Below are 17,000 nucleotides of genomic sequence, written 5' to 3' on the forward strand. Positions count from 1 at the left end.
GCCGGTTGTCTCGTATCTACACCGAGATGGTTTAGCATGGGCCGACGACGTGTCCCCGCGTCCTCGTGGACCCCCTGAACACCCAACCGTCGGGGCGACGCGTCGCATTCTACGATTCCGCGATTTCTCGCGATTTCTCGGTTCCTCGATTCCGAGAAAAATTAAAAAGAAAAAAAGAAAGAATACACCGAGCTTTCCGCGAACACGCGTACGGAAACGAAGTCGAACGGATATTTGGCTTTTCCGAAACAAATCGTATCGTCGGCGAGCTCTCGACCCGCGCTGCACTCCCTGTCTCAAAGTCGGCTGTGTCTTAGCACTTTATCGACCGCTAGCCTATTTATCGGCTTTTCGATTGCCAATGTTTATCGATCGCTAGCCTATTAATCGGCTTTTCGATCGCCAATGCTTATCGACCGATAGCCTATTAATCGACTTTTAGCTATCGACGGTTTTCGCTTCTTTACTGTTTTGTTAGTAGCTGACCTCCTGTATGCTGACCTCCCCATATCCTTATGAATTATAATTATAATAATTATATTATTATTTATTATTATTTTTAAAGGAATAAGCACAACACAATGAATAGCGAAAATTTAGCCGGTACTGGGAGCAAATGCGCGCGCGACTAAGCCAGTCCTTACTGAGTGGCAGCCTCAACCACGACCGGACGATAAAGTGTTAAGGGACTAGATTGCGATTTCTCGCGATTTCTCAGTTCCCTGATTCCGAGGAAAATTACAAATAAAATAAGAATACACCGCGCTTTCCGCGAACACGCGTACGAAAACGAAACCGAACGGATATTCGGCTTTCGCGAAACAAATCGTATCGTCGTCGAGCTCTAGACCCGCGCTGCACTCCCTGTCTCAAAGTCGGCTGTGTCTTAGGGGACTAGGTTGCGATTTCTCGCGATTTCTCGGTTCTCCGATTCCGAGGAAAATTAAGAAAATAAAAAATAAAAGAATACACCGCGCTTTCCGCGAACACGCGTGCGAAGACGAAGTCGAACGAACTTCCGGCTTTCCCGAAACAAATCGTATCGTCGTCGAGCTCTCGACCCGCGCTGCAGCTCCGTGTATCAAAGTCGGGTGTGTCTTAGGGGGCTAGGTTGCGATTTCTCGAGGGACGGCAAAGGAACGAGAGTAGATGGGCCGGCAGATAATTACCGCGAGGCATCGCTGTCGCAGCCGCCGCCGCCGCCGCCGTCGTCGTCGTCGTCGTTGTCGTTGGATGCGAACACACGCGAAACGAGAGAATTGAACGGATCGAGCGGAGAATGAGAAGAAGTTGAAGAAGGAGAAGGAGGTGGCGGTGGACGGGAACGGGAACGGTGAAACGGATTGCGGACCGTTTAACGTTTAACGGTCCTTTTAAAGCGTTTCAGAAAATTTCCTGGAACGACGTAAAACGCGCTCGTAAATATCGCGCGCGCCAGACGTCCGTAAGTAAATAATATTCCATCAACGTTTTAGATTTCGCGAGGAGCGTTATCGTAATCATTGTTAAACGATTTCGCGCACGCGCGACGCCCGGCGAATCGTTCGCGAACGACCTAAAACGCGTAAAGGGTGATAGGCGGAGCACCGGGGAACTGGTCTGGAGAAGGAGGAGGAGGAGGAGGGGGAGGGGGATGGCCGTAGGAGAACGAGGACGAGGACGAGGACGTGGACGAGGACGAGGAGGATACGAGAGGATAGGAGGGGCGGAGGGAAGGGGGCCAGAGATAGATACGAAGGGAAGCAGAACCGCGAGCATTGTCTCCGCAGCTCGATGACGATCGGCGCAACATCGACGAGCCCGCGCTCGTCGCATTGTTCCGCCTGCGAATCTCGTCTCTGGCTCTAGCGGGGATCGCGTTCCGGATGACAGTCGCCGCGATGCCCGATAACATCTTCGCGTCGATTAGACGAAGCTGGACGAAGGAAGGAAGGTAGACAGGCAGGCAGGCAGGCAGGCAGGCAGGCGTGCAGGCAGGCAGGCAGGCAGGCTAGCAAGCAAGCAAGCAGGCAGGCAGGCGGTCAGGCAAGCTAGCAGGCAGGCAGGCACGATCAACGGACGGACAACGAACGAGAATCGCGCGCGCGTCAAGAGGCTCCGGCCGTTCGCGATTCGACTTCTTCCGGCGGCCCTGCCACCGATCGCGGAACCACGTTCTCTGGGAACCATTGTCCCTTTCTAAGCTCCGCTAAGCTCGTCCAGAATCGACGAACCGCGTGACAACAACGACCGTCTTCGAGATAACATCGTCCCGCGCCGGTTGTCGAGAACGAAGGGAGCAGGAGAGCGAGAGAGACGGCGAGAAACAGGCCAGTCTCCGCTGGCATGAACCGTGAGGCCATGGAGCCCCGGTCCGCGAGCCACGAGCCACGAGACGATAATACCGCGCGCAACGGTCGCAGATAATCTTCGTCTCCCCGGTCTCGGGGCCGCGGTATCGAACGGCCGACGATTCGCCGAGAAAAGGGCGGCGGCGGCGGTCCGCGGAAAATTTGTCGACTCGTAGAGAATTTACCTGTGGTGAATAGGACGATCGCCTTCAGGCAACTGTACTCCGCCGAGTCGACGTGGAGCGCCTTCAGCTTCTCGACCTGCTCCTGGAAGATCCTGATGTGGTCCATGAAGGCGACGACACGGTCCGCCGCCATCGGCGACGCGTGGAGGCCGGCCGCGGCCAGCAGCGGCGCCACGTGGAGCGGCATCGAGCACTGGCTCGCGTTCAGGACGAACAGCTCGCTCCAGACTAGCCTGAGCAACGCGACCTGGTCCGTCACCTGCAGGTCCGGGAAGAACGGGATGTTGCGGGCCCACTCGACCGCCGAGAACAGCAGTCTCGCCGCGAGCTCGCAGATGTTGTCGATTCCCATGATGTTGTTCGGCTGCATGCACTGGCCGTATCTCGAGGTCGGGTACGGCTCCGCCCTCAGCAGCAAGCTGATGTACGAGGAAAGGTAAGAGTGACCGTTCAGGCTGGCGCACGCGACCGCGTCGCCGTTCGTCAGCGCGAACTGGCCCGGCAGACCTGGCAGCGACGGCTGCGACGGGGGCACTCGGCCCCTTTGCACGGCTGCAACAGACAAACGAGCACGATGTTACGCCTATTTTTCTATTAAACGTTTAGTAGGTTCCTGCAGGGAAATTCTGGCGGGACCGATTCGCCGGCGGACGATGTCCGCCGATCGGCTCGGACGCGCTCGGTCGCGCATCGTCGCGCTCGCATTCGCCGACCCGACTCTCTTGGGTGCCCGCGGGCTCGCGCGCGCACCCCAAGGCGAGATAAATACCTAGAGGTAGGAACGTACTGATACTATACGTCACGCGAGATCATAGGAACGAGGTTCGTCCGCGCGCGACGATGTATACTCGCGCGATTGAAACAATTCGGAAGTACGCAGGCTTACGCTCGTCGAATGTCGCACGATTTCACGTGGTTTCTCGATTCGCTGGCACCGATATTCGGGAGCTTGTTCTACTCGCCGAGATTTAGTGCGATCGACAGGATTTTTACAGGATGTTTCAACTTGGCGGCGAGGACAGCGGCAAAACTGGCAGGTTCGCAGTCGACATAGCAAAATTTAGAACGAGTTTACGTAAACTGTTTACCTAAACTGCCGATTCTCTGTCAGTATTAATGTTATATGTTCCTGTTTTGTATGTTGTAAAACATAGTTTGGGAAGAGGAGACACTACTATTCGTACCGCACGGCTCGTTTTTCTAATTATTGATACAGGCGGCCCTCGACTTTCGCACATCCTACTTTCGCACAATTCGCTATTTCGCATATTTTAACCCTTTGCACTCGAAGCTATTTTAATTATATTTTAAACATATTTTCTGATCTACAGTGTTTCTATTTTATATGATTTATTGCGACTTATGCATACGAAAGCCTATTGGCAAGTACAAAACTTGCAATTTTAAGAGTCTTTTAGATACGAACGAGTCTGATACTATTACAATTATTTTGAAAAATAGTATAGCAATTTTTAGTGGCGCCTCAGAGTCGCCAGGGCAAAGGGTTAAAAGATTCAACTTTGTAAGCCTTTGCGGTCGAATGTTGCCTCTGAGCGGACATCGTGAGTCGAGCAGGTTACATTGTAATTGGATGCTCCCTCTCAGGGAACATCAGACTTAAGCCATCGGATTACAATGTTGTTCCGATCGAGAGGTCAACACTTTGACAATTAAAAATATGAACGAAGCATTTATGCATCTAGACAAATTTTTAACTATTATGAAAGAACGCGATTCCAATGGAAAATACTGTAAAATTTTGAACGCGTCTGATGCCGATAAGGTTTCCAAATATACAGACGATCTTAACCATAGTTATGAAGTAGCAGTGTAATATGTTTACGTTTCAAATTTTCTTGTAAAAAGTTCAAAATATAAACTGTACGAATACTTATTGTTTCTGTATTTCTGTCGATCTTTTGTTTTTTCTTGTTAATTTCATAAATTATGCAAGTTACAAATTTTCTTTTGCACAGTATCTATTCCAGAGACTTCCGAAGATATGTACAGACTCATTGTTAATAAAAAAATTATTAACGAACTACCATTTCACGAAGTTTTCTTTGAAAATGATCTGTACGAATACTTTTTACACTCATTGTTTACAGGGTGTCCCAAAAATGTCTCGCAATTCAAAAGGGTCGGGTTCCTCAGGTCATTCGCAGCAATTTTTTCCTTTACAAAAATTTTCTCCGAGGCACTGTTAACGAGTTATTAACGAAAAACAGTGACCAATGAGAGGCGAGATCAGCTGGCGCGAGGCGACCGAGCCAATGAGCGGAACTGGGCTTCGTAGCTGGGCCGCCACGCGTCAGCCGTACTCGATTCTTATTGGTCACCGTTTTTCGTTAATAACTCGTTAACGGTGCCTCGGAGAAAAGTTTTGTAAAGGAAAAAGTTGCTACAAATGACCCGAGGAACCCGCCACTTTCGGATTGTGAGACATTTTTGGGACACCCTGCATATCAAGTACGTAGGGCAATACAAAAAGACACTGCGTTATAGAAATCTTTATCACGAAAAGAAAAAAAAGAAGAAGGTACTCAACTAACTCTTGACAAGTTTATATAGAAAACACCCGAAAACTAGATAAATAAATATATATTTTGAAACACCGTTTTTGGTGCATAATTTTTTACGTCCCTCTACTTCCGAACATTCAACATTCGCACACACTTTCCATTTTAGTGGACAATCTGAGTCAGTAAGGAAGACATTACAGTAGTATATGTATCTACCTTAAATATCGTATGATAGAGGGGGACGTTAACCTTGCTCGTGGAATTTCGCGAGCGAGACTCGACCCCGCATGGACGTCGACGTTGCCCGTGGAACGCGAGGGCGGACTGCGCTTCTCTTTAACAGCAGAAGTGGGAAATGAGAAATAGGAAATGGAAAGTGGGAAATGGGAAACGCGCGACTTTTTTTCCGCGAGCCGACCTTCCTCGACGGTTGGTCGAAGAAGGGCGGCCGGGGGACGAAGGGAGTCGGGGACAGGAAGAGATTCTACCGCGTACGAGACCGTCCCCCGAGCTCGCGGCGAGATGCGACGAGATCCGGCGAGATGCGGAGAGATGCGGAGAGATGCGGCACGGCGGAGCTCCGTCCTCCTCTCTCCCGGCCGCGTCGATCCGTCTTCCTTTTCTGCCGGGTCTCGAGGAGAAACGGCACCCTGCTGCGCACCGCCTGAATTCCAACCTCCGCCCCACAGCTAACGAACACCGTCTCTTCTATCTTTCCATCCGTCCCTCTCCTCGTCGCGAGTCCCTTCGCCGTGCGAGTGGGTTCTCGTGAAAAAAGCCAAAGGGCTCGAGACGGTTCGCGCTCCGATCGCGCGCCGATCGCGCGATCGCACGGCCCGGTCGGGAACGATCTGCGTGCTCGAACGGGCGAGAGGACGGCGCCGAGACGGAGATACACGGTGGTGCCCGGCTCGATTCCAGTTCTTCGCTGGAAGATATCGCGCGAGAGAGCCCGCGCCGCCGACAGCCGACTTTTCATTTTGATACGGAATCCGACGACCGATCGCGAACGAGGAAACCCAATGGAACGAGCTTCGCGTCTCGGCCGCTGCGCCGCGGAATCAACGCCGCGCGGCGTATTTATGCCCGGTACCGTTAGCGGTCGGCCCGAACGCGGATACTCGTTCGAGAGACTCGCTCGAGCGGAAAAGAATTCGCGGCGAATCGAATCGCGGCTCGTTCCGGTCGCGAGGAGCGCGAACACCTCGGGGATTCGCGGTTGATCTCGCGATCGAGGCTCGCCTGGACGGTAGATCGTCGGTTTCACGGGCTCTTTGCGTCGCGGACGACGTCCGTGTCGGCGAAGAATTTCTCTCTTTTCTTGCAGGCTCTCTGTTCTCTGTCGCAATTGAACGGCTGACAATCGATACTGTGTACTAATCGATTTTTTCCGGTATAGTGATAATTATTATGATAATTATAATGATAATTTCCGGTAGTAATTCGGGGAAGTTGAAGTTTTAAGCATTCAAAGAAATTCAGAGAAATTCAGAGAAATTCAAAGAAATTCATAAAATATTTAGAAATATTCAGAAAAATTCAGAATTATTGAGAAGTATTCAGAAATATTCAGAAAAATTCAGAATTATTGAGAAGTATTCAAAAATATTCAGAAAACTTCAGAAAAATTCAGAAAAATTCGAAAATATTCAGAAAAATTCAAAAAAATTCAGAAGTATTCAGAAATATTTAGAAAAATTCAAAAATATTCAGAAAAATTCAGAAACATTCAGAAAAATTGAGAAAAGTTCAGAAATATTCAGAATTATTGAGAAGTATTCAAAAATATTCAGAAAAATTCAGAAAAATTTAGAAGAATGCAGAAAAATTCAGAAATATTCAGAAAAATTCAGAAAAATGCAAAAAAATTCAGAATTATTGAGAAATATTCAGAGAAATTCTCAAAAAATTCGAAAAAATTCAGGGGTACGTTCTAAGTAGATTAGACGTTATCTCGTGCTCGGCGCGCTAAAATCCTCGGATACGCGGGAGTCGCTTCGGAACGCGATAGCCACTAGCGCGTCGCGGTTGCCCGTCGCGCGTCGGTTCAAAGGTCGGTCGCGATTGCGTCCGAGAAACATGACCGAGCATCCGGTTGATCGGGAACGCTCCTATTCTTTCCATCGAATACCGAAGGCGCCGTGAATCAACGTTCCGACGAATTCATCGGCGCGGCTGCGCGGCCCGATCGAATCTATTAGGTTGAGTCGCGATCGGTCGCCGTCAGGCAAAGTCCAATCGATAGAGTAGAGGCGAGATAAAGCAATAACGATCGCGTTATCGGCCGGAGTTTGATTTCTCTTCGCTCGAACCGCTTGAACCGCAACGAGAGGAGACTGTCCTTGTACGCGATCTACTACGCTCGATCGCATCGAGTGATCGAGCGTCCGCCGCTTTCGGACACGACGCGACACTTCCTTAATCGGGTATCGCGTCGACGATCGTCCGTCCGAAATTTCACAGGAGTCGGTCGGAGTCGGAGTCGGAGCCGGTGCTCGGAGTCTCGGTGGCTCGGGGCTCCGAGGCTCGAGGTTTCGAAGTTTCGAAGCGGCGCGGATACGAGAACCCGTCGCGCACGGCCACGGAGAAGTTCTCGGACTCGGACGTGGATTGATGATGCTGACGCGCGATTCGAGCAACGGAGAGAGACGGAGGCGGGTGCCGCGGGAAGGCGAAATAGAGAGCGGGACGGCGGATCCGAGGAGAGAGACGGGCGAGCATCGAAGAGTCGAGGCAAAGGAGGAGAGAATTTATCGCTTTCTTCGTTGGTTGCGCGGACGCGTCGGCCGGAGTGTCCGTCTCCGCGCGGCGCACAATGAGCACCGGGCATCGTTCAAAATAATTATAAACATCGAGAAACGACGATCAATCTTCCGTTCCTCTTCGATAATAAACGAATCGCGGAGTCGACGTCGTCTCGGGAATGAAAGAACCTGGAGGAGAGTAGACCGGAGTGGACGGGAGAGTAGACGGGAAAGAGTAGACGAGAGTAGAAGCGAGTAGACGCGAGGCCAAGAGGACCGGCGACCACGTAACGGGAAGCAGAGGGTAGGGAGAGCTCGGAACAAGAGATGGGAGCACCCGCGGTGCGCGTCATTTAAAATGCTAATTTTTTTCGTTCGCAGCGACAGCGCGTTGATTAAGACGATCGCGCGCTGGATGCCGGATGCTGGATACTCGATGCTGGATGCCGGATACCGGGTGCCGCGGCTCGGAGAAAGAAGCGTTTCGTTAGCGTCGGCCGCGGTTTGCCGCGTTTACAGCTTCGAAATGACGCGGTCGCGTCAGGGACGTTTTCACCCGAACGAAAATGAAAATTGGTCCCGAAAGTCGTTTCGCGTCGCAACACCTGGCGAACAGCGGCCAAGCGACCAGATCGACCAGATCCTACTCAGATAGCAGGTCTCTGGTTTAACCCTGTCGCTACTGGCGGGTTCTCCGTCGCGGTACTTCCGTTGAACGGAACGCGTATTTATAAGGGTATTTATAAATAAAGGGTATTCCGGGGTATTTATAACGTCTTAGCATGCGCTCTTTAATTTACAGCATGAGAGGAAATAACATTATGCAATATAATGCATCTTATGGAGCGCCACTATAGTGGCCCGTAGTATCTCGGTGGCGTCATATGGAAGGCCACTATAGTGGTCCGTAGTAGCGAAAGGGTTAACACTTTTCCCACCTCAAACACTCCATACTTCACTCGATCTCTTATTCGCGTTTAAAGTCATCAATGCGTCATATCGAACATCCATCAGACGCCATAGTATTTTAGAACAGTAGAATACGACGGCAAGTTCAAACAGAATTTTTAGAAATGTTAACATCCACTACAAACAATTGAATTTCTTCTCTACACCAGTGCGTGATTCGAGTGTCAGGTGCATCTTCTCGACTTCCACCATCGACCTTGCAATCTCTCGGCTGTTAATCGAAGAGGCTTCTTCCCGTAAATGAATAAATATCGAATATTATATTAACAAGGAACGCCGCGTCGTGCCGCGCCGCTCCGGGGAACGCGTACGTCCCGATGCGTCGACTTTCGAACGAGAGACACCGTAAACGTCGAAACGTCGTTTCGAGGATGTCGACAACAAAATACGATCCTTTAGCGAAACGCGAGACCGTAAATGTCGGCCACGCGTCGCGTTTTTGCTCGTCCTTCTCTCGCCACGACCGCTAACCGCCGGGCCGAGGGGCTGCCCACAGCGATCCGGATCCGTAAAAACCGCGAATTAAAGTCAAATTTCCTATTCCCGTCGAACATCCGTGTAATCGCGGCCGTGGATTGCCGCGTGTACGAGCGGTGCGTCAGTTTTCACGTAAGAAACGAGCGCGTGCACGGATCCGTGATAAATGCCGCGCCGTCGTGTCGCGGCTCGCGACACGGAAAGACAGGGATAGAGAGAGAGAGAGAGAGAGAGAGAGAGAGAGGCGGAGAGAGAGAGGCGGAGAAAGAGAGAGAGAGAGAGAGAGAGATAGGCGGAGAAAGAGAGAGAGAGAGGCGGAGAGAGAGAGAGAGAGGCGGAGAAAGAGAGAGAGAGAGAGAGGCGGAGAGAGAGAGGCGGAGAAAGAGAGAGAGAGAGGCGGAGAGAGAGAGGCGGAGAGAGAGAGGCGGAGAGAGAGAGGCGGAGAAAGAGAGAGAGAGAGGCGGAGAGAGAGAGGCGGAGAAAGAGAGAGAGAGAGAAGGATATAAAGAAAGCGAGAAGCGGCGAAATATCCCGTAAACCCGAATGGTTGCAGTTTCTCCGGTGACGGTGACGGCGACGGCGACGGTGACTGTAACGACCTACATGGGCATCGGCTCGGGGTCATTGGGTCGCCGGTGCTAGGCAGCCTGAAACGGCGTAGAAACTCGAGTTCGTATTCACGGACGAGGCTTCGAGACGAGCCGGGAACATGCTGTAAATCTCGGTTCGCCGCGGTTCGGTACGGTTCTGTACGGTTCGGCCGGGTTCTGTTCGGAAGGTCCATCGGGATTCGCGAGATAATTGCTTCGAATAGAGATTATAGAGGCGTGCATCGGCCGGTACTAATTCTCCGCGTGCGGCCTTCGACGATAAATAAACACCTACGTAAGTCCCTGGGGCGATCCCGCAACGAAATAACCTAATGATGGGAAGAGTGCTCCTCCTCGGCTTCTACCTGTCTCCCTCGCCTGTTTGCCGATCTCAACCCTTTGCTCGCGGCCCGACCGGTACCACCATTTCGTCCGGTCTCTTTATAGTTCGCGCGCGCTGCGTACCGCGCTTCGGAAAGCAGGAACGTTCGAGAAAATAGGAGAGGAGAATCGGGGAACGAGAACGCGTCGGGAGGAACGACAAGAGGGAAAATGGAAAGAAGGGAGACGCGTATCGCGTGGCCCGATGCAGCACGGAATCATTTTTACGTGGCTAATAAGTGGGTGCCGGTCCTCTCGAGCCCGCCGAGCCCCTCGAGCGTCAGCTCCGGCTCGAAGGTGGCAAGGTAAAGAGTAGGCGGTCGCGTCGCAAAGAACGCTAAGAAGCGCCGCGAGTCGATGCTATTAAGATTTCCGTATCGTCTTCCCGTTACCGTGTCGAGCCACCACGAGTGTCCACTTCGGAAGACGCCGCTCCATCCTCGGCTTCTCGGATTCTCCGCGATCCTTCGAGCCATCTCAACCTTTCGCAAGTCCACGGTACGCGGGCTCGTCGATTACGACTCGCACGAAACGCAAAGGTTCAGCGACCTTTCAGATAAGAGCACGGCGGAGGGAGGGGAGGCGGAACGATCGTCCGCTGCATAATTTTCTGCGAAGCTAAAAGTTTACTTCCACGAGCTGCCGCGAGAGGTGCTGGCGAAACATCGTCGCTCTCCGAAGATGATTTTATTCGCGTAAGCGTTATCGTTATATATATATAAAAGTTTGTTTCTTTTCTTAATACTTTTAACTCTTTGAGGCACGGTGGGATTTAAAATGTCCCATCTTTTCGATGCACGGTAATGCATGGTGGGACATTTTTAGATCTACAGTAATGTCTCCCTAACTGACGCTCAGATTATGCAGGAAAATTGCCAATTTGGGAGGAGGAGATTCGATTATTTGGATTATTTTTAATGTTTGGATTTTATTAGATTATTCGAGTCTTGTAGCTTATTTTTATAGTTGTTGACAATTCGTAACTGTTGTTGACATTTCCGTGCACAATCTGAGCGTCAGTTAGGGAGACATTATTGTATACAAGATTGAACCCTCGGCCTGCGATGCCGGGCCGCCTCGACCCAGTGTATTAAAATCGTCGCCTAAATCCTCAAGTTTCGTCAAATTCGATTAACATCGGTTCAATGACAGATGCATTTGAATGAGTAAAATGGGGTCAGGAAGTTTCACGAAGAAATCAAGTCTTTTTGCTGAGCTCGTTCTGCATCCTAATAGTTCTAGCGCTGCGGCTTTGAGAACCCAACGAAGTGTTACCGTAATGAGTACCGCGCACTCGCACACACGATACAAACCCTCACCGATAGTACTCGAGTCTCGGCGGAGCACCTGGCGGACGATACCAGAAATAGACCTCTAAGATGACAAGAGTAAAGGCGAGATCGGTCGAGACCTCTCCTTCTCGCACCGCGGATAAGCGGCGAAGAAGCTTCGCGTTCGTCGATATTAGCAAAATTGAAAAGTTGCAGCGCGACAGACAGCAGTATACTCAAAAACCGACACACACACGCACACATCCGCGAAGAGCGGAGACAAACGTGGGCAACCGGGTTGTTCAGCCGCAACCAAATCGATTCGTCGACTGAACGAACGGATGGTAGCAGGTTTCGGTTCGCGCGTGTTCGCTGGCACTCGACGCCTCGATCTTCTTCGACGTGCTCGTAAAAGCGTCCTATTGTACGACGAGTGCATACCTTTCGTAGGAGGATGCGAGGAGCGCGACGCGAGCCGACAGAAACGAGAGGGAATGGAACGCGGCCGAAAGAAAAGGGAAGAGAGCGGGCCGAGAGCAAGACGAAGGAGGAGGAGGAGGAGGAAGAAGGGAGAAAGTGAGAGAAGAAGAGTGTTAGAGGGAGAGAAAGAGAGAGATAGAACGGGATAGAGAGGATGGAAGGCGAACAATCAGGCAACCAAGCAACCAGGCAACCAGCCATCCAGTCATCCAGCCAGGAAGGAAGGAAGGAAGAAAGGAAGCGCGGAAGAGGAAAAGAGAGACGGAGGACGGGGACGAGAGCGAGGAAAATATGCGGAGGGAAAGAGAAAGAGGTCGAAAATACACCTGCGGATCGGGACGAGCAGAGAACCAGTCGACGCGGAATAACTGGTATTAATACGTCACGTAATTACCGTGCGAGGGGTATGTATACCCGGCGTACCTAGATGTGTGCGTGTGTATAGTTGACGCTGCTTCGGCAAGGTAACCGAGGCGAGTTCGAGGGAGCACACGTAAACTCGCCGCGCCGGTCGAGCCGAGTATAGGAGCAGAGACGAGGCGAGGCGCGGCGAGGCGAGGCGAGGCGAGGCGGAGCGGAGCTCGTAGACTCGCGGAAGATGGCGAGAGAATATGCATCGTGCCAGGCAGTTTCCAAGCGAGCGAAGGTCGCTCCGGGCCATGCTTCTGTTCCGAGCCATTATGATAATTTCGCCGGAAAGAAGGTTACCGACTCGACTCGACTCGACTCGTCGGCGACTACCCTCCTCGCGCTCGCTCGCGTTCGGAGAGCATTGCGCGGTTTGCCATAACGCAACCCGGGCCCACCCCAAATCCCAGCTGCTCGAAATACGCGACTTCCAAGCTCGATTTTCTCGCCGATGTTCATCGGCCGAGCGACACGCGTCCGATACGCGTCCGATACACGCGATCTCGAGCGAGCGGTCGTCCGTGGGGAACGAGCGGCGAGAGCGAGAGGAACGAAAGGGGGCAGACGCGGAGATTCGAAAGGATCCGACGAGGTTACGAGGGGTTACGCGCGGGTTCCGAACAGAAGAAAAACGAGCAGGCCGAAACAGCGGAAAGAGAGTAGAAGACGAGAGAGAGCGGAGAGCAGAGAGCGGAGCGGCGAAGAGTGGCGAAGAGTGGCAAGGTAGAAAGGAGCGGAGAAGACCCGGAGAGGAGAAAAGAGAAAAGAGGCGAGGGCAGCGCGCGAGCGGGCAGAGCGGGCAGAGCGGGCAGAGCGGCCAGCGGGCCCGCCTAACATTCCCACGGTGTCTGCTCGCGGCGAGACCTGCGCTCGCATGCTACTCGACGGTACGGTCTTGCGTTATATGCGAACAACATTAAGATCGAGGAAGGTACAACGAACGAACGAACGGACGGACTTGGAAGACGGGACCGGACGGTACCGAACCGAGGCGAACGAAACGGAACGGAACGAGAGCGAGATCGCCGAGGAGAACCTCGGACGAGACCGAAAGGGGAAGCGAGTCGAAGCGAGCCGAGGCGAGTCGGAGCTAGTTCGAGCGAGTCCGAGCGAGTCCGAGGAAAGATTGCTTCGCGCGAGAATCGCGAACCGGCCGCGTTATTAATATCCGCTTTCTTTCGTTCACCTCCGCTCTCTCGTCGACTCCGATCCTTAAACGCGCGTTCGCCTTCGCGTATGCGTTCGCGTACGCGTCCGATCCGATGCTTATCGTACTTTACGGTCAGCTACGCGACCGATGCACCGTGCACGGTGGCTCGCGTGCGCGAAATACGCGTCGGACGTGGGAGTCGGCGGTCGACTCTCTCCGCGACCGCGTCGCCCGTCGCTTTCTTCGAGCCTCGAATCCGGCCGCGAGCAGACGCGCCGGCGAAAGGGTCGCACAACGAACTTCCGAAACGCAGCGGCGTTCGATCCGCGAGCCGATCCGCTCGAGCTCTCGTCGTCGCGACGGCGCGCCGCCCCTTGCGACTCTCCCATTACGCGTAATCGCGTGAATCGTCCGCGACGATTGCGTGGGAGCCTCCCGGCGAAGGAATTTCTCCCAGCGGTGTCCTTCCTTGCGTTCCGGTTCGCGGCCGAGAGAACGCTCTTTTGACCTACTGTCTTTCAAGCCGCGTCCCTTTCCCCGCGACCCGCTCCCTCGCTCTTCCCCCCCGAAGAATACTTTCGGAGCGTGATTCACTCGGACGTTCAATTCGCCGTCCTTCGTTCCTTTCGAGACCCACGAGGAGCCGGCGGAGCCTTCGAATTTCAACGGCTCGAAACGTCGTGCCGCTTCGTCGTCGAAAACGAATCGTTCGATAGGACAATCGCGGAGGCTCGAAACGCTCGGGACGGTCCGCGCCGCTGGAACAGCTGCTGCGGCGCGGGACGGGGGACGGGGACGGATCGTCATCGTCACGTGGTCGTGTTATCTGCCCACGTTCGCGATTATCGGGGACTGGTTCGCGATGCGTGGCAGGTGAGTCGTCCGGGCTAGCGGTCGCCGTTATCCGCGTCCTCTTCTTTTCCAATTAGAGACGCCCTCCGCTTTCCTCGATCATTTGTGTAAACGGCTTCTCCTTTCTTTCCTATTCGCCGATCCTGTCGTCGTTCTCGATTTCACAAACGTCGACGACTCTCGCCGACGGCGCACGACGATGCCGCGATTCGAAAGACAAATGTCGCGGCACGAAGACAAGACGCGCGCGAACCGTCGAGAATAACCGCGCCGATAGATCGTTGTGCTCGTCGGCCAAAGTCGCGCGGCGCTGACCGCCTTTTCCGAGTGAACTTTCACATTCTGATCGCGCGAGAGCTCGAACAGCCTCGAAGGTCGCCGCCGGTTTGCTCCGAATCGAGCGCGATCCGATCGGTCGCGTAGTTCTGAACGCGTTTCTAACGTTCTGGAGCCGCGCGGGACGCGGCGAACTCTTGGAAGTCTCCGCGGAGAGCCTCGACGAGGCTTGGAGGAACCGGGGAAGACGCTCGGAATTGAAATTGGTTCGCGGGCGATCGCGGGCCGTCTTGCGATCGCGTTTATCGGGAAGTCGCCGGCGAAAATACACGTTCATTACCGCGGGCAGGAGGACTCGAGCGAGGCGTTCCTTCAGGCAGGTAGACAGACGGACAGGCAGAGAGCAGGCCGTGCAGGCCGAGCAGGCAGGTCGGGCTGGCAAGTAGGCAGGCAGAGAGATAGGGGAACGCGTGCTCGAAACGCGAGCCGAAAGGAAAGTTTACCTAGATGTCGGGCAGGGGGAACGAACAAAGGGTAATACGGGCAACGGTGGACCTTGCACCGTTCTGAATATGCATAACGAGCCCGAGTTCCGATCGCAATCCCCCACGAACGGTGTCAGGTACTCTTGACCCGGCGACAGTTTTGTCATGGTAATGCGTCTACTTTGTATTTTAATGGTCGGAAAGAGATTATGCGAAGTAAACACGGTGCGGAGACCCGCTGCGACTCGCGGGAACCATTCCGAGCGGGCCGTGCGAGAGCGGATCGACGAACCAATTTCTCGGTCGTCGCGACGACGTTCGCGTCGTCGGCGTCGTCGTATCGAGTCGTCGGAACCGACGGAAGGAGAAAAGACGGCGCGGCGCGTTTGACGCTTGCGGTCGCTCGCGTCGCGTCGCATTGTATCGCGTCGCATCGTGTTGCATCGCGTCGCATCGAGTCGCGTTGCATCGTGTCGCGCCGCGTCGCGCAACACGTCGCAACACGTCACACGCTTCGGCGTTATTAATCGTAATTCGCGTCACCTTGGAATCCCCTCAAAGCCGTCCGACTGTTCGCGGAACGGTCTCACCGCGGATTCGTCGTCGCGTGGAGTCACGCGGTTCGATCAGACGCCTAAGCATCGCATCGCGTCGCACAGCGTCGATGCTCTCGCGTAACGGAACGGCGCCCGTCGTTTCCGTTCTAGCCGCGAGCTATTCGCAAGGTCGTTTTCGATTTTCCATCTTTTTTTCTCGGGATAGAATTCCGCGCGAAGCGAAGCATCGGGTCGGACGGGTCGGAGACATCACAGAAGGGGGCACCGCGTAGGGACACGAGGTGGTTTCGAGAATCGACCGGCGACCACCGACCGGATTACTAATCATTTCCCAGGTCCGAGAAACCCCGCTAATTGATTAAAGTCACGATTCCGACCCCGGCGTAATATCGGCAATCTCTCGTTGGCGCACGCTGGGGAGAAAGGCAGTCATCGGGGACCGAGAAAAACGCTTGCATCCGAGAGAGATGGAGGGAGACGGAGAGATGGAGCGAGATGGAGAGAGATAGAGAGAGAGAGAGAGAGAGAGAGAGAGAGAGAGATGGAGAGAGAGAGAGAGAGAGAGAGAGAGAGATGGCCAGAGATAGAGAGCAGGCACGCCGGATAAACCAGGAAAGAGACAAAGAGTATACATAGATGTACGCTCTCCTTCCTCCTCGGTCGGTCTCTCCTTCCCTCCGTGTGTTGACCTCGCGTAATTTTTACCATCTTGCTCGGTCTCTCGGCTCCTCTCGTCCCTTTTTATATTCTCCTCGACGCGTCCCGTTGCTCGTTTTGGTTCGGTTCGGCTGGCCCGAACGTTTGCCCGTGCGGACCGGCCTCTATCCGCCTTCGTCGTCCTCCCATTGTTGCATCGCTGCTCCAACCCCGCAAGGGAAACAATGTCTAATTTCAGTTAATGCGCCCGTAATGGCCATTATGGTTGCCTCGGCAGGCCGCGCCGCGCCGTGCCGCACCGACGCGAACGCGAACGCGAACGCGGAATGATAAAGCGGAATCCACGTTGTAACTCGAGTCGTATCCATCTCCGCGATACTAATGCCCGACAAGGCCCGATATTCCGTTTCAACGGCAACGGCTCCTCGCGCGGCGAGAAAGCCGAGGACTCCGGGACCTGGTCATTTCCCGGCGAGCCAGCGAAAGATGAAAGCGGGATTCAGAAAAGGCGACGCGGTCGTGGTCGTGGTCGTGGCCGTGGTCGTGGCCGTCGTCATCGTGGCCGGGCACTCGCAATTAAGGGTTAATTAAATTGAGCGGCTTCCTAGATTTCTGTAATCATCGCGGACAGTATCTACGGGGTAATCTTGAGCGCATCCTGTCTGC

At 53.5% G+C, this 17,000-nt stretch overlaps 1 protein-coding gene across 1 annotated transcript in view; it reads right to left on the reverse strand.

The window, feature by feature from the left end:
• Nucleotides 1-17,000, reverse strand: part of svp (COUP transcription factor 2) — a 104,588-nt gene that overhangs the window by 67,408 nt on the left and 20,180 nt on the right. The window contains exon 3 of the mRNA XM_033487219.2: nt 2,516-3,067. Within this exon, the coding sequence (XP_033343110.1) occupies nt 2,516-3,067 (552 nt within the window). The remainder of the gene's footprint in view (nt 1-2,515; nt 3,068-17,000) is intronic.

The sequence above is a fragment of the Megalopta genalis genome, chromosome 9 (assembly GCF_051020955.1).
Source record: "Megalopta genalis isolate 19385.01 chromosome 9, iyMegGena1_principal, whole genome shotgun sequence".
In the NCBI taxonomy this organism is placed as follows: Eukaryota; Metazoa; Arthropoda; class Insecta; order Hymenoptera; family Halictidae; genus Megalopta; species Megalopta genalis.